The sequence below is a fragment of the Corvus cornix genome, chromosome 4 (assembly GCF_000738735.6).
Source record: "Corvus cornix cornix isolate S_Up_H32 chromosome 4, ASM73873v5, whole genome shotgun sequence".
NCBI classification, from domain to species: Eukaryota; Metazoa; Chordata; class Aves; order Passeriformes; family Corvidae; genus Corvus; species Corvus cornix.
In genome coordinates, this window is record NC_046334.1 from 34,863,133 (window position 1) to 34,883,980 (window position 20,848).

The 20,848-nt window shown below is 36.2% G+C and overlaps 1 protein-coding gene across 2 annotated transcripts in view; it reads right to left on the bottom strand.

Annotated features, from left to right (window-relative positions):
* The window catches only part of SH3RF1 (SH3 domain containing ring finger 1), an 84,152-nt gene that overhangs the window by 20,675 nt on the left and 42,629 nt on the right, over positions 1-20,848 (bottom strand). For both annotated transcript variants that reach the window (XM_039551672.1, XM_039551673.1), the window contains exons 3-6: positions 12,620-12,895; positions 11,792-11,887; positions 5,383-5,682; positions 4,404-4,514 (exon numbers count right to left, since the gene is read on the bottom strand). In XM_039551672.1, coding sequence (XP_039407606.1) covers positions 4,404-4,514; positions 5,383-5,682; positions 11,792-11,887; positions 12,620-12,895 — 783 coding nt within the window. The remainder of the gene's footprint in view (positions 1-4,403; positions 4,515-5,382; positions 5,683-11,791; positions 11,888-12,619; positions 12,896-20,848) is intronic.

Consider the following 20,848-nt stretch of genomic DNA (forward strand, 5'->3'; position numbering starts at 1 on the left):
AACTACCTTATATACTTCCACATAAAAGGCAATTTCTCTTTTTGTGCATGTACGAGAGAACAAGACCAGAAAAATCAGGGATTTTTAAATTTTTGAAACGTTCCAAATACCATCCAAATATAGACCACCTATTTCTGCTAGTTAAGCTCAAACACCAAGACACCATTTCAAAGTCAACATTTCCAATTTGCAGAAGTAGCAGTATGGAAATCTAGGTCGACTGCAGTCCAAAACACTTTTCACTTCTCAGGAGACTGTAAAGGCAGAATGAAAGGAAGATAAGTTATCTCTTGTTGCTACATTGTTTTTCTGCTGCTGCTTTTGAATGTAGCTCTAACTTTGCTGTGGTATATTCTGTTTGTTTTTCCCATATCATGGTTCAAATCACATACCTGAAGATTATTTTTCAGTAAAATCTATGGCAACTAGATCTCCTCCGTTAGATAACTACCTTTAAATTACATCCAAGAATCTCCTTCCAATTGAATGAGCCTTACATGATTGCATGTGCATACTTTCACCCAACAACAACTGAACTTGACATCTGTTATTTATATTTTGCAAAGAACTTTAAATATACTAAACACTGACAAGGCTCAAAAATGCCAGTGGCCAAGATGAGCAGACCAATTAATGCCCCTATTAAGGGTAAAGCTGTGGTTGGAAGTCCCAAAGAACAGTGTAACAGATAATATCACAGCCCAAAGCCCTAGCTGTGAGAAGTCTGTCTCAGTTCATAGCTTCTTCAATTTCAAAGAATCAAACCTCAAAATACAAGCTGAGAAGTAATGCTGTTGTCTAAAGAACTGCTGCTGCAAAATAAAACTTTTAAATAAATTATCACAAGTTTTCTGAAAGAAAATTAAAATTTGCTTAAATGATACAAGCAGTAGAGACCATATACGGTCACTTGACAAGAGCACTCTCATTCCTAAAGCTTATTTGTGTCTATTTTGGCTGAAAATTTGTAAATTATCTACTTCATACAATATTGGGTACCAAACAGCATCTACAAAGCATTATTATGAACAAAATAAAATTAATACAATTGGCATTTTTGAACCATCAGAGCAATGTAAAAAACTAAAATGCAATCCTATACATGTACATAGATAAAAGAGTCAGACTCCCTTGGGCTAGGAATTAATCCAAACTGTCTTAAGAGAAACTTGTTAGACAACATGACAGCTCAAAATATCTCCTGTTGACAATAGAAATACCATCTTTCTTACAGGACATAAGAGAAGACACTAGCTTTTCCTTGCTTTGAGATTCAGGACAGATAAATGTAGCAAAGATGCATAAATTCAGAATTACTGTAAAGGAATATATTCTTCTTCACTGATGGGTAATCATGCTCATCCTCTCAGATTTCTTTTTTTTCCCTTATTCTGCGTTTAGCATTATATAAAGTAAGTGTATAAACAGCTTGCTCTTAAAGAACATTTACTTCAAGCCAAGCACTTCTGATGTATTAAACATACAATCACAATTGTTCCACAGCTTAAAATTAATGCTCAGAATGTCAGGACGGGTATTTCCAGAAGGGAGACATCTAGAGAAACAAGAACATCACTTTCTCTCTTGACCTGTCAGAAACATTTTGCACATTTCTAAAATGAAAACAAGAGTTTATGAAGCAAGAGGAAAAGTGTAAGTAAAAGATATACCCGACAGTCTGTGACTTTACAAACTGCATCTTCATCTAATATCATCTATTGTAAAAGAACACATGAATGACCTGACTCTAGCCTGAGCTGCCAGCCTGCATTTTAGTCATGCTGAAAACAAGTCAAGAAGAAACAGAACATTATGTACAGAAGGTTATTGACTTTTAAAGAGGGTGGTAGAGAATAATTCAGGTTCTCAATGGGAATTCTATGCCTAATTGGAAACAGAAGCAGGAGCATGGTTATCACAAAGAGAAAGTAGCACCCCAAGATCCAGGACAATCATATGGCAGGAGTTTCTCTCCATGCTGCATTTAGCACTGTAATTTAATTCCTGTGGGTACCCATGGTGAGATTGCCTTCGAACAAGCTTAAGCAACTAAAGCACCCGAGGTGGTTTAATGACTGCACCAGCACCAAACTAAAGCATTTCTCCATGTTGGCATCAAATAAAGAACTACTGATTCTTAATAACAAACAGAAGTGTTTGTTACTGAGGGGGGAAAAAAACCAACTTCTGACAGAACTCCTGAAATTATGCATTGAATGCATAATTTTGCATTCAATTAAGTTTGCTCAATCCTCTCCAAAACTTGAATATCTCATAAATCAAATCAATTACTCAATGTATGCAGCATATATGTTAGCTAGACTTGCATTCTGCCTAAGAGCACAAATTATACTAAAGCTGATTCTGTTTGCTCAGTTCTCACAGGTATTTTCTGAAGGATAGGATGAAAGAAGTATAAAAGACTACAAGGATTAGTATGTAAGCAGCTAATTGTTTCTAATATAAGATGTACACCTCACAGGCGAAAAAAAGACCTGCGGGTCCCTCCTGGTGGACACCAACTTGAACAAGAGCCAACAATGTGCACAGGTTGCCCAGAGAGGTTGTGAAATCCCCATCCTTGGAGACATTCAAAAGCTATTTGGACACAATCCTGAGAACTGTGTCTAGGGGATGCTGCTTGAGCAGGGGGGGTTAGACTAGATGACCTCAAGAGGCCTTTCCAACCTCACCTGCACTGTGACATTAAAATATGAATCTATATATAAGGAGATTATTAACTGTTTCCAGATTAGCATACATTTAACAGTAGGATTACACAGATAATCCACAGATTGAAGGAGTCAACAACTTAACCACAATACGGCAAACCATTGCTACAGCTCAATCTGCCTTACTCAGTAAGGCAGGGCAAAAGCACATGGTCCATGTAACTGTCAATAATAAGGTCATCTGTCTGAAGAGCAAAAAATGTGAAATACATTTACTTGGATGAGAGCAGATACTACATCACAAAAGATGATGAAAATTTGTGGCATCGGCATGGATATTTAGCTGAACATAAACTTTGTGCTACATTCAGGCAAATTTTCAAGATACAAGAATCAGACTAAGAAGGTAAAAGGGCCATACTATCAATATCTTCTTCACTGAAAAAGACTGTGCAGTATTGTACCCCCTTCTGGCATGCGTCACCACGTATATACCATGCCAAGAGAAAGTACTGGAGATAATTCAGAAAACAACAGCATCATAATTTAAAGGACTGAAAAATGTAGCTTAAGAGTTCCAAAGATATATGTCAAAATGCAACCCAGCCACACCTAAGCATTTTCATAAACAACAAAATGTTGATAGAAGAGTTCTGCCTTTGATTTTGCAGACAAATGTGTAAAATTATGCAAGTGCCAAAAGTTAAAAACAAAATGAGACCTATTTAGATGCAAGGCTATTCTTCATATTTTACTTTGTTTAAAGACTGCAAGGAGAGACACCTAAAAAAGATCAAGTCTTGGGGTTTTTTGTTTGGTTGGTTTTTTTAAAGTAAGTGAAGATCTATTATTCAGCTGTGCTCCACCCCTTAAAAATTAGGGGCACAATTTTAGACTTGAAAGAAAAACTTAATTTCAAGAACTCCTATAATTTAAATAAAATCTCATTAAGTTCCCTTAAAGATCTCAGAAAACTGGTATCCACAATCTTTATTGCAGTTAAGGTAACGCTCTGATGAGTACAGTATGATATATGACATTCCACAGTTTTTCTAACATAAGCATAGGAAACTAAAGAATTCTGGTAGGTTTTGGAAAGAAATCCTGAACTTTTTGAAGAAAATGTCATTTTATTTGTTTAAAGGAAACAGCATTCCAGTGTATTTCTTCCTTTAAAAGATGGCCATTTACTACATGTTTTCCTGTTGGTCTCCAAGAACCTAACTTAAACCAGCTAGACACTTTCTTCATCTGCCACAGGTGTACATGCAACTGAAATCACCTTATTTAATGAGGAGACAGCAGACTTTTGAAGCTTATTTCAGATAATCTTGAAAATCTTAAGTAAGACAGAAATACCTGGCAGCTGTGGTCCCAAGTTGATATTTTTTGTAAGAACCTGCTTGCTTCCCCAAACTTTCCCCCCAGCATAATCTCTTTTTCTACTTATGCTTAAAAGCAAGACTGTTCTGGAAGGAAGTGTGCATCTCATGTTTACTATAGAGAAATTACAGAGGAAAGCTGGAGAAATGGATACGTACGACAAGATGCAAACATTATCGTAGCAATAGAGCTTTTGCCATAGTTAAATTCATACCATTGTCTATAACATAGACACAATTTCCACAAAACCATCATTTCAAATCAGTATATTAGAACTTGAGAAAAAAAAAATTACAGTACAAGACCAAATTAAAATGGGAAGGCTGAGTTTTCTTAAGCAGTACTCACACCAAGAGCAGCTTGGTAGGTAACTTCGGAGGGGAAGGTGAAGGAAGGCCCTGTTGTGACTGGGCTGCTGGGGGGTGGAGTCACAATCAGCCCCGTAGTGCCAATATGAACCTGGGAGAGAGAAAAAAACAGCAGGGTCAGTTCTGCATGGTTTAGTAAGAGCTGGTTTTGACACAGCTGTAAGCTTCATGGTCAAAATCACCACTATTCTACTACTTGTAACCTTAAACCAGAACTAATTTTCAGTTAGATACACGAACAGTGTTGGATCACACTGCTCACTTTCTTTTTTCCATACTGACATTTCTCAGGTCTTTGGAGATAGATTGAACCAGCTACATGAAACACACTTTTAACCAGTGTCAGTTTTCTTTTTTTTCCATAAAAGGCTGTCAGATCCCAAAGGTGTGCAAATAAAGCATATTTACTAGCTCATGTAAAACACCGCCAATAACCCTTGAGCTCCATTGATATTTCTTTTCCCGAAGTGTAATTACTCTGTGAAATAGCCAATTTTTCACGAACTACTGAACAAATAAATAAAGTCAGATAAATATTTCTACTTACCACAACCAGATTAATATGCTACATTTCTGGAATTAATGTAATTTTCAAGTTGAATATTTTACTTTTATAGCATGCACTTTATTAATATTCATTATTATGTTCAATTTAGAAAAAAGAAATCAAGAAATTAAATCACCCAAGTTTCTAGTTTTCACAGTTTAATAAAAATCTTTGTGACACTTTAGAAAATAACAACTAGCCTGCGAAAAAAACCAGCCTATAAGACTAAAACTCTTTGCTATCATTATATAAGTAAGTGTTAGAAAATATTTTCCTTAAGTGTCCTCATACTGGAAGGTAAGTTTTGTGAAAGTGTTTAGTTAATATTAATTAGACATAATTAATAATTTTAAATAAGTAATCTGACAAGATCAGAAGCCTTTATAGTTATAGCTGATTTCAAGTGAATTACCTGAGAAGGGGCACTACAGGACAGTCCCGTCAGCTCACTTATGCGGGCTGCTGCCGTTGGGTTGCTGGAGCTGATGAGGACAGGAGGACTGATTTCCATGGAGTGACGATTCTGAGAAGACTGTGAAGCCTTGTTGGACATGGTGAGGGAGGTAAAAGAGTGTCGTTTTTTGGTGTTTTTCTTAGTATCGGTGTGCTTTTGGGTTGAATTGTGGGCTGCCCCAGAGGTACCTTCTCCAGAGTCAACAGCAGAACCTGAGGGCTTGTCCAATTCTATCAACTGTTTGGCTGCTGTGTTAAACTACAAAAACCAGTAACACGTTAGTATTTTTTTATTCATAAAAGTCACCTGAACATAACAAAATATCTCTTTTCCTTTTATTCATAATATAATTTAAACCACGCAACTTGAAACTGTGACAAATCAGTCAGTAGAGAGTAACAAATAATTCATTACGAAGTCAACACACTTACTTTTGGGCTGGTCTGGACTACGCATCACAGGTAAAATTTCAATCAACAGAGGACATAATGCTATAATACCATAATGGATTACTTCAGCAATAACCACTGCCCGTGTCATCTAGAAGTCAGACTAAAATGTAGTGGTCCCCTTTGACCTTATAACAGAAAAATCTGTGTAACAAAACTTCTTGGATGTTTATTTAAACTTTCAGCCTTTTTTTGTCTTGATTACATGACATAATCCCACACCTTTGCACGTGGGCTCTTGAAGATACTCCTCCTAGTGTCCCTTGGTACTTGTGCACATCTTCCCTGCCAGCAGTGAAAACACAGGCTTCCTAAATGCAGGTTTAAGAACATAGTAGGACGGACTAAATATCCAGCTATATCAGTACACTGCCTGGTAATAAGCACCTACACAGGCATAAAATGGCATAAGGAGAAAAGAAATATATACGGGCAGTTTTGTGGAAATACCTTCTCAGCTTCTGAATTTTCTAATGTAGAGGCACCATCTCTGTGCCAATTTTTCTCTTTTTTTTAAGCTTAGCTAAAGAATTTTTGTTCACAATAAGATTTTCTATCTGCTAATTTGTAACAACAATACTACATTAAATGCAAACAAATCCTTCCTTTCTAATGAAGGAATGAGGAATCCCACACATTTTCTTCTTACAATGAAATGTAAGCTATGTAATGGGGAGGAAGAGAGGAAACCAACAAACAATCCCTCTACATTTTTCAAAAACCCTTTATTTTCAGAAAATCTTAGAGCTAATAGAAATAGTAATGTCAGAACTCTCATTTAATCATGAGCTGAAGTAACACCAGCACCAGTTTTCTGAACATGTACCACTAAATATGAATACTGTTACTTGAAAAGTGTAGATGATTATGAAGAAAGGAAAAAACTTTTCTGAAGAACACCAGGGTGAAAGGATGAAAATAGTCACTGTGGAATTACCATTTCTATTCTTCAGCATATTATTTCTTCTATTTATTTTACCATTTTCCTGCAAGTCTTGAGATACCTACTATGCTCATGAAGAATTTTAAAGTAGTATTTTACTTCATCAAAACTTTACTAGACAAACAACAAATCATTAATCATGATAGCATCAACACTGATTTAAATGCAGCTCCCACAAATGACTGGCTTATACTCTGAACACAAGTAGATATCTCTAGATACAGATATATAAGGTAGTGTAAAAGAACCAAGATATTTTTTTAATATAGAAGAGGTTTTCAAGTGATATTTGCAAGATGTCATGAAGGAATTTTCATATACAGAAAAAAAAGACAAAGTTCAAAACCAGGACTACTGGAACAATGAGGAGTTGACATAAAAACCTTCTAGGGAAGAAGAAGAACTACATGGAACATACTGCAGTGGAGGAGGGACATAATGGGGGATTTGAAACAGGATATGAAGTTGAGAATATAGAATTTTTTCCTAAATGTTCTTATTGTTGGTCCTTCAGAATGCAACTGAAGAGAACTGGAATCACAGGATCGTTTGGGTTGGAAGGGATCTTCAAGATCATCTCGTTCGAACCCCGCTGCCATGGGCAGGAACACCTTCCACTAGACCAGATTGCTCAGAGCCCCATCCAACCTGGCCTTGAACACTTCCAGGGATGGGACAGACAAAACCTCCCTGGGCGTCCTGTTCCAGTGCCTCACCACCCTCACAGTAAAGAATTTCTTCCTAATATCTAATCATAACCTATCTTCTTCCCCCCCCTGTCCTGTCACTACATAGTTTTGTAAAAAGTCCCTCTCCATCTTTCTTGTAAGAAAGAGGGATAGGAGAAGACAATGTCACAGCAGTAACCAATCCTATGAAAAAGGTGGATGCTAGATTTTTCTTCCTGCTAGTACTCAAGACGGATCATATGGATCAAAATAATGTTGCATTATTTGTGTATAACAGAAGATAGAAATAGACCGCTTTCTCCAACAAAAAGCCCATTATTTAGATGATTACTGAATTTTAAATTTAGAGCAAACATACTTTAAACAGACCAGTGAAAACATTATTTCATTACAAAACACTGATATGAGGCTGAAGGATACGAAACAAGTAGACAATAAGACCAAAAAAAGCATAGCCTGCTGTTCAGCTTGTCAGGGTCTTATTTGTCATCACAGAAGAACACGCAGGCTTTTCAAAGTCTAATAATTTTATCTATTTTGCACTTTTTTCTTAACTCAGATTGAAATTCTTCACGTCCTTCCTGAGTATCTGGGTATTCCACACGGTCTGATACAATGGCTGCAACTGTTTCTATTTTTATGTAATCTACTTCCTTATTTGCAAAGAACTACCTAATCAGAGAAGTTAAGAGATCACCCAGGGATGAAAAACAAAACCAAAAGCCACTTTGCTAACACTACCCCAAGGTACCTGTTACACCTAATTATATTTGTTCACCTCCAGAAGCTATCAATGCCAGCAGAATCTGATTACTCTATACAGTGAACAACCTATTAGGGAATAGTTGAGACTTGCCCATGGGATCGATTCAAGACTGATTCAAATACAAGCGGCATTCTGTGCTTTCTTATGCAGAGAAGCAGGCAAAAGACAGTTGCATCAATCTGAAGATGGAAGTGAACTGATTACTGGCCTCCTCTTTGAAGTAACCTGAGGACAGCAACAGCTGCAGAATATTTGGCAGAGTGCAGTTTACGTCTCTTCTTTGAGAAGAGAAATTAAGAACTTGCAGCATTCTCCAATGAAATGGCTAGCAGACATTCAAGGTCACCAAGGGAATGCATCTAAGTCATGCTAAGAAGTGTTTCAATCTAGCATTCCTTTCTGCAACAAATACCTATGTGTCTAGGCCCGCATTTCCTGCATCAGTTGTTTTCCTTAACAGACATACTTTCATTGAAGCTTCTTTACTTCAACCTTTATATTCACTTTTTTTTTCCCCATTCAACAAAATCTTTGCTGTAACAGGAAGCCTGATCCAATTCCCTTTCCCACCAAACCCAGGGAAGAGAAGAACTTTCCAAAGAGGGCAGGACAGAGGCGGCTGGCTGAGCCACGTCTCGGTGCTGCAGCAGGGCTGAGGTCAGCACACAGCTTCCGTCTGCCTGCAGCTGTCTGCAGGAATTACCACTACTGCAAGGTCTCTTAGAGTTGTGCTTTGCTATACTTACTTTACAAATTAATTCAGGTGTTCTTCACTCACACAAAGGTAAACAAAAGCTGACATTATTTTCTACTGACAATTCGACTGAAAAGTGATTCCTTTTCCCTGATTTTTATTCTATTCTGGGCATTTATATTTGTTTATGAAGTGTTTAATTAGATCAAAACCTCCAATTTGAGGTCTAAGAAATGTATATTGTACCCAGAACTGCAATCTATGCAGAAAAATTCTAATAATATCTATTTAGTTACGAATAATCTTTCTTTTTGGAACAGAGATAAATATAAGTGTTATGAACTTAACCATATATTTTCTAAATTCACTGCATTTTATCTCATTACTACAAAAGAACCTGGCTGATCCAGTTTTAATGCAAGTACCTTGAAATTCCAACAGTCAAAAGTCTAGCAATTTAGATTTATTAATCAGGTCTTAACTCTAGTAAAATTAGAGGGTTAGTTTGGGTTTAGCACTTCTCACAAAGTAGAATTTAATTTTCTTCAATGTTTGAATTATTTATTTTTCTTTTGCAGATAGAAGTAATTTTTTCACAATGTTATGTGTCTACAGATAAAGAATGTTGTGAGTCAGTTAACAAACTATAGTTTTAATAGAATCACTATTAAAATTTCTCTCAAAATGTGTTCAGTCTTACTGTTATTATTACCACAAATTTAATAAGTGAAAGTTATAGAAGAAAAAACCAGAGTAGCAAACATTGAATCATAAAAGGGCAAAATCTGCCCTCAAATATGATCAGAGATTTTCCTGGACTTCAACATTATCTAAAATTTTACCCTCATTGTACAACAAATATGACAATTATTACACCTATACTACAGAATAAACATCACAGACTACGCCCATTTTATAGTTAATAACTTCAGAAAATCTCTAGTAAATGGAGCTACTAATTCACATTTTTAAACAAAAATATGTGGACTAACATACACAAGGTAAAATGTATGTCTGTCATTATGACAAAAATAGGCAATGATTACGGGATTGGGAAATGCAATGAAAACGACCAAACAGAAATCTTCCAAAAATATTAATTACTTCTCATCTTCATTGTCTTTCATAAAATAGGTAAGAATGGTTTGCTATACTTGTTTCTATCAATTGTCTGTATATTTTCCAGACCAATAGTTCTATACTCTCAGGAACCAGGCATTTCAAAATTTAAACCCATAGTTTACTGCACATCTCACTGCTCTTCACCACAGCATGCATTTCAGTTTAGTATACACTGAAAAAACCCACCTATCTGATTTGAACTAACTATTTGGGTAAAATTTATCATTCTAGACTTTCCATTCACTTTAGTGGGGATTTGAGAATGTGTACTTACTTAAGCGTTGGTGCCTGCTCTAAAAGGGTTAATTGAAAATACATTTTCTTAGTTGATGGAATCAGTCTGAAAACATTAAGACAAATACATTTTGTGACTTTCATTTTTGCATAATATTTTTCAAGGCCATATCTCCTTTTTGCAACTTTTGTAGAGATAGGAATGTAGTTGTTAGCTAAACAGTTAGCTCAAGTGGCAGTGCTAGGAAAGGGCTTTTTCTAACAAGGCTAAGTTAAGTAATTTAGTTTGAAAAAACACTACAAAAAACTTTAGCGGCTGAATTGAAGGGGCAGTTAATTGCAAGAAGCTAGGAAAGAATACCCAAGGGCAAGAAATTGTTAAATTGGCTTTTAAACTTCTTAAAGTGAAGCCAAAATTGCACTAAGCAAGTTGAAACTTTTTTGGTCTTGTTTTTACAGTCATGTGACATTTTCTATCCTCAGGTATACAGATCCTTACATCAAGCTATAAAAATAAATATATATATTTTCCCTTTTAAAAATAATAAATTCTATGTTGGTTGAAACCAGTAGTGCTTTTTGAAGTTCCCATACCGTTTTCAGAAATTGAATTAATAAAATCTGACTTGATTCTTAGTATGGTTACACATTTCTTCTGTGACCTGAAGTACATATTTCTCATTCCAGAAATAATGTGAAAATACTTTTTTCTTTCATCATTCTGCCTCATTTATGTAAATAAAATACTGTCACTGCAGGGAAGTGTATCTTACCAAGTATCCACAGCATACCTATCAGAAAAGGACAAACACTATTCCAAACCTCTGTATCTTTCTGTAATGCAAATTTGAATAATCATTGTGGCTGTACACACTGTTCCTAATCACTGGTGTCTTTCTATGAAAAAGATACAGCTTTCAACTCTTAAAACTGAAAAGGTTGGGGAAATTTTCTCAACTGCTACCTCTTACTGTAAATTGTAACACATATGAGAAGCGCAGGAAGATACAGAAGCTTTTATATATGACTCTGTTGATGACAAAGGTGATCCTTTGCCTGTTTCACAACAACCTATATTCTTTGACTTCCTAGTTGTGCTAATTTGGTTTTGAGAGGCGGATATTAGGGACAGTGGAAAGCTAACTATTTCTCTGACTTGCTGACTGCTTTCATTATGTGGCTAAGTGTGGTTTGGATTGACCGCATGACTCCAGTATTACCAAGAAAACATAGTGACTGCCTCCAATTACGCTCATTTCAATTCCATTCAACAAAAATAGGTGTCAAATAGCTAAGTGAAAATCACTGGTTCAACTGCTGAGGCCATTAACTTTCCCAAAGAGTATTCTAGGTCTAAGATTACTTATATCTCAGGTTATTTTAGAATCATCACCAGTACTGATTATTTTTCCTTTCAGAAAATTAAATACACAGTGGGCACAGCCTTACTGAAGATCCAGCTTTACTCACCTCAACATATGAAATTGGAAATATTCCTATCTTGTCAGCCAGCATTCCTTCTGCCCAGTTTTCATCCACACGGCGAATTACAGTCAGAACATCATCCTGTGTGAACATGCAGTGATTATGTCTCCCAGCTCTAATTTAACTTCTCATTTAATTTTCCTCCATAACACAGGGGTAATCAGAGAAGGCAGGACATGGACAAGTACCGCAGAGAAGGCACTCTGTAAGAGGAACATGCCACTTTTGGGGTCGAAGTCAGTTCAAGCTGTTCCTTTTCCTATTTTGTCAGAGTTCAACTAATTGCCCACACCTCAGCGATCTGATTTCATCCTTAGTGCCAGTCTTCCTGTCATGTTCAGTCCATGTTACTCATGAGCCCCACTTTAATTGCTTGGCAATAATCAACAGAACCACAACCATTTTCCTTCACAACTGACTCATTACCTAACTTCCCCTAGATGTTTTTCTACTCAAGTACTTACGAACATTGCTAGTGATGACTTCTTTCACATCTGCAATTTGAGTGTTTCTTTAGAAGATGGAATATTTTTAATTCACAACTTAGGTTATTTCTCATAAATTAAGGACATTACTACTGCAATTATGAAAAATTGCATTCTCAGAAATCAAACCTCAAAGAAATTACATGTAATTTAGAAAGAGAAGGCAAAACTAATCAATATAGAAGAAATACTTGCAGAATTACTTGTCCTTTTCATATGTGTGCAGCTCCAATAAGACATGCAGATAAGACTACAAAACAGTTGTATTATTTCTTATCCAAGCGAATGAAATTATTAGAAGAAAATAGTAATTCTATTCTCTTTTTACCTTTGCAAATGGTAAACAGTCTTTATCTGCTTCCTTGTCTTTTACTTCAAAATCATAAAGTGCTTTGCACTGAGGCGGAGGTTGAGGTAAAGGTTTAATAATCTGAACAAAATTGGTAGGAAAAAAGCCATGGATGCCATTGACTTCTCCATGATACCAATTTTCATCCACCTGTCGACGTAAAATGATGATGTCTCCTTTACTGAATTTAAGATCTCCAGGTTCTTTGCCCTCATAGTTATACAATGCTTTGGCACACGGTAACTGAGGTACACCCTAAAGACGAAGAAAAAAATAATAAATCATTAGAATTAGATGAGCATTACTAAACAGAATTTATATTCTATTTTTGGAGAGTATGAACAAAACTGCAAAGTATGAAACTGCGACGTAAAATTATACACGTACTTTATTGCAATGATTCTATTGGTTTTACCCACACGTAGGAAGAGCTTCAATTCTGTGCAGTCTTAAGATCCCTCTAAGTTTCATTATGATTTTTAATACTGCTACAATGTTGCTAGACACAGGAGAAGCAGAGAAACATAATACTTTAACCCTCATGTACTAATTCACTAAGATTAAACATTAAAAAAAACGAAGCAAGCAAACTGGAAAGCAACCTGACCACTTGAGAGATCCGGCCGAACAATTCCACAACAAAATGCAACGCTGGAATAATAAATTTGCTGTAAGACCTTTAAGGCATTTCTACTGCCTTTCTTATTATCTTCTTCACCTTATTTACTTCATGAGCACAGAGTAATAAGGATGAGGACATAATGGAGGTGTTTTCCAGCTCGAAAAACAAATCTCAATTTATTAAAAATGAGAAATTTCATGCTGGAGCAACTCTTTTAATTCAATTACTTATTTAAAACCACTGCTAATAAGAATTACTGGAAAACACCTGTTGAAGGTGTACATCCTTGGGTTTCCTGCACTTGATTCCTCCGTAATATCTGAAAACTATAGATCATTGAATGTGTATCAGAAGGACTGCAATTTAACACTGTCACCCTCCCTTATATACATTGCAGGTATTATTTTTTAATTGCTCAGCCTGTACCTCCAAATTTTGCAAGAGAGAGTCATAAAACTCTACAACTCTAGAGCTAGGGCTACTGCGTCAAAACTCTCTTTTCTCCAAATTTAAAAACCTGGAGGAGTGCTTACCCCCTTAATGATGCAAACAGCAGTAACCTGCATTACTAATAGAGTCTTTCCAAAGCAAAGGCAGCCTTTATAGTCACACAGAGCACAGTATTTCACATCTTTGATGTCAGCCCATATGGAACAGGCAAATTTTAATGAAATTCAATGTTGCCGATATTATTTGCCACATCTACCCCACAGTATGTCTCTCCTCTCAAGTCCTCCACCAGAGGAGACACCAACAGACTGTAAATTGGAGTTGCACTTGTAATATCTCAAGAGGTCACACACAATGTAAGGAAATTCTCAGAAGGAATTATCACTTTGAGTCTGTCCATTGGGCAGACAGAGTTTTAATAATGTATTTCACATTTAACAAAATTTTATCTTTCAATATAATCCAATTTGTTCAGACAGCTTTAATTTTTGTCCATGCATATTAATAATGGCTCATATGGATAAATAATATCTCAAAGATTAACTTGGCTAGTAATTTTTTTTCTATACCAAACAGTCAAAGGAAAACCATATGTATATACATAGGTACAGAGGAGTATGATTTACATACGAATACAGGAATATCAAAGTGCATTCTATTGCATCCAGGATGAATATGGAAAATATTCTATTAGCAGGATCCAAGAAATTGTTCACAATTTGTGATCTCCAGACTAAAGCAAATAATATTTTTCTTCATGGTCACGCTTAATTGCATCAGTGCACAATGATGACACACTCTGTACAAACCTGGATATAGAAAAAGACACCAACTAGAGAATTTTGTGGGCCTCAACTGAGTGACGGAAAAATTAATGGTCAGAATAGAAGAATTTAAAAAAAAAAAAAATATATATATATATATGCATGTATGTATGTATATATTTTTTAGTTTTATGTGCTCTGCAGAGTAAACAGAGAATGAAGGAAGCAATCAGTGTAGATGGGGTAAGAACAAGTGCGAATAAAAAACTGTGGGGGAGAGGAAGCAAAAAGAAATACACCTCTAAACAAGAGAGGAAACACTGCTTGCTTATCCCTTTCCATCACAATAACAAACAAACAAACGAAAGGATGAGAAGCCAAGAATTACTTGACAGAAAGCAGGCCCCAAGCAATTAGGGCTACTACAGGACACAGGAATTTCTCTTGCACTGGAGGTAATAGTTTGACTTCTCCCAGGAATCACCCCATTGTCCTGGGAGAAAGCTTTCTATGTCCCCATACTGAGGAATAAGTTTTAGATCAGCTTTGTGTATAAAATACAGTTGGAAAGAAAAAATCTTTAAAAACAAAATCAAAACAAGCCGGGAGTACCAGTGCAGATCATGTCAAAGCAATCAAACTTACTAGTCATCATTTAATTGTTAGAACTCCATATTGCATTTATGCAGTTTATCACAAAGGCTCCCACAAACAAATCTGCATACAAAAGTACAAACATCTGTTTATGTTTTATAGGAAGTTCCTTTCCCAGTGTATAGGTTGAGTTTCTGCAAAGCTTGTTTCCCACATTAAATAGAAATGGTTCCAGTCCATAATTCCAAATAAAACAAAGTTCAACAAGACACAGTTCCCAGTTGGACTGCCAGGGATTAAAGAGAAGTAGTTAAATGACTGAGATGAGAAGTGGATGACTTTTCCTTCTCTCCCAGGGGGAGGATGAAGTGAGAAAGTGTGGGTGCAATGGGGAGGGCTGTTTTCAGGGGTACAGGATCAAGAGCCCTCAAGCACCATCTTCGCATTCCTCCTTCTATGAGCAACCTGGAGCCACAGCTCATGGCCGGCGCCTTCCAGGCCCTTGTGGTTAAGGCAGCTTCAGCCCCCCTTCTGCCCCTCCAGCTGCCCACCAGGAGAGATGGCCATGAGGATACGCTGAGCCAGAGTTTACATTTCACTCCATGTCTCTCACTTGGCTAAACATGAAAGAAAGGCTTTGGAAAAAAAACTTTGCAGCCTACCCTTAAGTTTACAGCTGCCACTTACCCTGCCAGCTCTTTGAGCAAGCAACAACAACCACAACAACAAAAACCAGACAAAAACCATTTTAGGAAATTAAAATATAAAATTCAGAAAGACTCCACATGACAGGTTCTTAGAATTATTTCCTTAGTCCTTATGCAAAATACTTATGCAAAAATATCTGAATTTCTAATGCTACTGCTGATAGACAAACTGTTTAAATTCATTTCTAGCTAAGGCATGGATATACATACATTTCACATGCCAGATTCCTTTAAAGAAAATAATACATGATGACATCAAAACAAATGGCTTAACAAGAATATGAAAAAATGCATATGCATTCATATATGTGATGCTCAGGTTCCTCAGTTTTCTTCTCCTAACCCAGATATTTTGTCTTAGAAACCTACAGAATGCACCATTTTGCTCTTTGGATTTATACTTTGTTTTCAGTCACCTTATTTTAAACTTTACTTTTATTTTTTTAAGGGACAATATGCAACTGTATGTATTTTTCATAAGCTTAAGCCAAGAGAAACTTATGCGTGAACAGAAACACGAGATCTGATTTCCTGTAAAAAGGAGTTTCAGTGGCAGAAGCCCAAATGTAAATATGCTTACGCTGGCACAAAACAGTGTTCATTCTGTACTTACTGCACTTGAAGAACCAGCAGAGGCTAAAGTAGCAAAAAATAATAAATCCTCTCTCAAGGAAATGAATGGAACAGATACTGGATCATCTGCACCTCTGTTTCTTTCAAAGCCTCCCAGACACGGTGCTGCTGGTTGCCACTTCTCCAAGCAAGCAAGGCATTCCCTGTTCTCTGGTTGCAAGATTGGGAAGTGGCCTGGGCTTCCCCGTGAGCCAGTTGAATTTACCCAGAATAATTATGCTGGTTTCACCTGTCTGAGCTTCTGACAGGTGAATCTGAGTGTTTCCAAGAGGCCAGGAAGTAGTACCTTTTATAGAAGTACTGCTTATGTTGGTAGCAAGACAAACAAAAACAGTCTTCTGAAACCGTCTACATGGACAAACAAAGCTCTATCAGCTTCCAGAAAAATCCAACCTGCTCAGATACCTCAGCAGCAGATTTTAGGCTGACCTTTCTTTGCAGAAAATCTAAAAACTGGAAGTTGATCCATGTCATGAGAGGATCTTTAATAAACATCCATTATTTGCAACTTTCTTACATGGAAAGACCGAAAATTGATTTTTCATCACCTACATTTTTATTTTCTTTCCACACAGTTCCTAAATCAAACCAAGAGTCACATTAATGACCAGGACAAGATGAGAAACTATCACAAAAAGATCTCAAATTACACAGCAATTAAAAATACAGTAAGTCTAGTGATACAGAGGTAGATTTTTTCAGTCAACTCTTCCACCCCTTCCCCCCCCCCCAAGAACCAGTACCGTAAGACATACTTGATTGCCAGTGGAAGGTGCCTTTACATAAGGATAACATAATGCTAATGTTTGCAGCCAAAACTTGTTTGCAAGGCAGGTTTGGGTCGAGTGAGTTCTTTTTGTGTACGTTCTCCAGTAGGTACGGGCATTCCTGAGATCTCCTCTTCAGACTCCTAGTCATTCAAACCTTTTGAAGGACAATATTGCTTCTTTTAAATCTTCTGGTCTATTCTATTTCATATTATTGTTTTCTTGATTCAAATCTTTCAAATGCATCCTTCCTATTACTTTTTTTAAAGTGTATTTTTACTTTCTTGCCTTCTATGGCTTTACTAAGCTGTCCAGTCCTGCATGCAAGAACATCCCCTTTTGCATCTGTATTTTTTTCATGTCTCTTTCATCTCACTGGCTCCAATAAGTAGTTTCAAGTCTTAATTTATAGCCACCTGATCTGTGTAACACAATTTTCTTTGTTTCAGCCTCCTTTGCTCCTTCTCTGCTTGCACTTAACTCTTCATGTATTTTGAGACATAAAGCATATGAAAATACTTTACCAAAGACCTTTTTAAAGTGCTTATATTAAAAGATGTGTTTTCTTAAGTAGGATTTCCTTCTAAAGGAAGGAAACGTGTTCCCTGTGTTAAGATACAGGTATATTGCTTTGGCCTGAACAAAATAAATACTCAGTTTTGTAGGACAGACCAACCTAGAGGCAATAACATTTGGCACTAAATCTCCCTGTTTCTTTTTTGAGCTCCAGAACACAAAGTGTTTCCATAATCCAAGAAGAATGTTAAAAGCTGTCTCCCTGCAGTAAATGCATGTCCCTGCATTTACTTTTCTCATCTAAGAAACAATTCAAACAAGGTCAGATTTGTGCAAAGAAAGGCTGACTTGAGTGTTATTCATCTGTACCCAACATTAACTCATTAGTGTAATCAACTCTACATACTTCTGCCATCACAACTATCTCAGAAGACTGCAGAGGTCATTAGTACAAATGAATTTATTTCTAGTTAAAGTGTCTCTGAGGTTTCTGCTATCTGGATGACAAAAAAGTAAGATATTTTTATGTCAGGAGGCTGTATCAAGTTGCCAGTATACTGTAGCCAGTATACTGTAATAGCCATAAAAACAAACCTTTGGTAAGATCTGATATAAATTACTATTGCTCTATGAATACAATAAACTAGGGTTTGGGGTTTTTTATATAATAGTTCACTAGATTAAAGAAGTGAGAAATATTAATGTTGGTAAGTATATTCATCTCTACTGTTTTCCTATGATACAGCGGTACTAAATCTCATTTTTCTCTGCACCCATAAAGTAAATAACCAAACATTTGACTTAAAACAGTAGAAAACTTGTACTTGTTTTGAAATGCTATATTCAAATATCTTTACTTGCTATACAGCTTTTGATTTTAATAAAAGTAGAAGTTTAGCATCAAGAGGAAACTAGCTAGCCAGGTTGCCTTGATCAAAGAGACCAGGTTTGAAACGCAACCATGTGTAACTTAACCATGACCTACATAACAATCATCATTTTGAAGAAAGATTACCTTAGGAAAAATACCAGGGTGCACAATAAAAAACATAATCAAGCCAACATATTTATTATACTTTTGGAAAAGCTGAATAACTGCAATCAGTAAAAATTTTAGGATATTGATAAATGAAGAAACAGGATTATATTTTTACTATTGCTTAATTTAACTGAAATGAAAAATTCTTTAGTAGACCTGCAAAGCTTCCCTAGGATTAGCTAACTATTACAGAATATGGTAAATTTTCTCTAATGCTTGTACATGATAAGTAGCATCAGCAGTAGCTCTAGATCTAACAGTGTATGAAATATCAGAATACTCTTTACAAATTTTCAAGGTTTCAGCCATCAAACGCAGGTTGTCACACCAAGTGCTCCTAGAGCCCTTTGCCTGACTCTTTTGAGGACTTCACCAGTTAACTCTGTTCTTGGAAACTTGCAGAGTTTCACAGCACAGACTCAGAGAAGCCTGTATTTTATAGCAGATGGGTAGCTCCTTTATTCTTGTAAGCAATTCTTATGTCTTCTTTTGAGGTAAATTCTCAATGACCTACTTAAAGTAGCCATTTTATTAAAGCCCTTTTTGCTTCCTCTGTCTTAACAACTTCTAGAAGAAAACATTTTGGCATTTTTTCTTGTCTGATGTTAAGAAAGAAATATAAGGTTGTTTAATGTAAGTATGAGCAACTCTCTCCCACAAAGTTGTTTTGAAATTAAAAGCTGGAATACAGGAGTATGAAAGGAATTTAAAAATGTTGCCTTAAGGCCTAAGCAATCACACTAATAATAAGGAAGGTTAGGAAGGGACATTTACAAAGCTTTCCAAAGGCACTTCTCCCAGTCCCTTTCTGTGTAACACCTGTCTTTGTAAACACTTTTTTTCAAATTAAAAAATGTGTCTTCAGAATGCCACCTTCTTGTCTTTGCCTAGTCAAAATGCAAAGTTGTCAGCTACTTCCTTTCCCAAAGTTTGTTAAGAAAAGAAAATTCTGAACACTTTTCACTGAGCTAAACTCCTAAATTAATAAAATAAGTAAGTAAAAAATAGGAGAAAGTGGAGGAGAAAATAATTATATCCTGCACACAGCATATCCTCAAATATTTTAACTGTATGCACTAGACAGCTTCAAGATTGCTTCTTCCACAAGCAAACAAAATGAATTATGAGAAAACTGCTCTGCACAGCAAAAACTGAGGAGGTAACTTGCAAGATGCAGAAGAGAATGCAGGTCTGTATTGCTGCTGATTTGCATATCAAACAATCCCTTTCTGAATCTTTAAAAACCTTTAGATTGCTTACTACAAAACATTTTTGCTTTGAAACACTCCAGATCCTCGTAAGAATCTAAACAAAACCTTAAATTGCACACTACATAGAGCTAGGATGTTTATGTAAAATAACTATTTCCAAAAGCAATGATTTGTTTGAAAGATATGCTCTTATAAGCTGTTACACCAACATCACTGCTCAAACTGAAAGCACCACTATCTCCATTGGTTTTCTCTTGGTATGTTACAACTCATGGATATTTGATGTTCCCATCAAACCGCAAATTTTTCATGTCTCAGTGCCACCATACAGCAGCATGGACCTCCTAATCTCTTTTAGCTCATCAAGTTAATACGCAGCACAGGTTCACTCTGCTCTTAGATTCTCCTAGCAGCGCAATTTCCAATGCATTCTCTTTTCAAGTAACATCTCCTATGGCTTCTAAGACAAGAACACTGCATACTGCAAGAAGAAGAGAAATACATCCACCCCTCTTGGCAAAGATACATCTACAACTCTGAAACTGCGTAGTGGGACTTATTAGTCCTACTCCAAAGTGCCACCAGCTTCTGTATGGCCCTGAAGAAGTCTCAGTTTGGGACGTTAGAATATATCTAATGTTTCCCAATCATATCCAATTTCTCATAATTAAAACCCCTGTGAACATCCAGAGTTACAAAAATAGTGAACACCGAGTGCTTTGGAAAGTTCTGTTTCAAATTCCTCTACCCCTATAAAACTGCAGAAAATTACCTCCCAGTTATTAATTTCATCTGTTTGAAAAACAGTTTGGAAAATGAAAAATAGATGCAGTTGGTTACTGATCCACTAATGTACTTTTATTTTTTTCTAGATGGCTTGAAAAAAGTGTCTTTATAATTGTAAG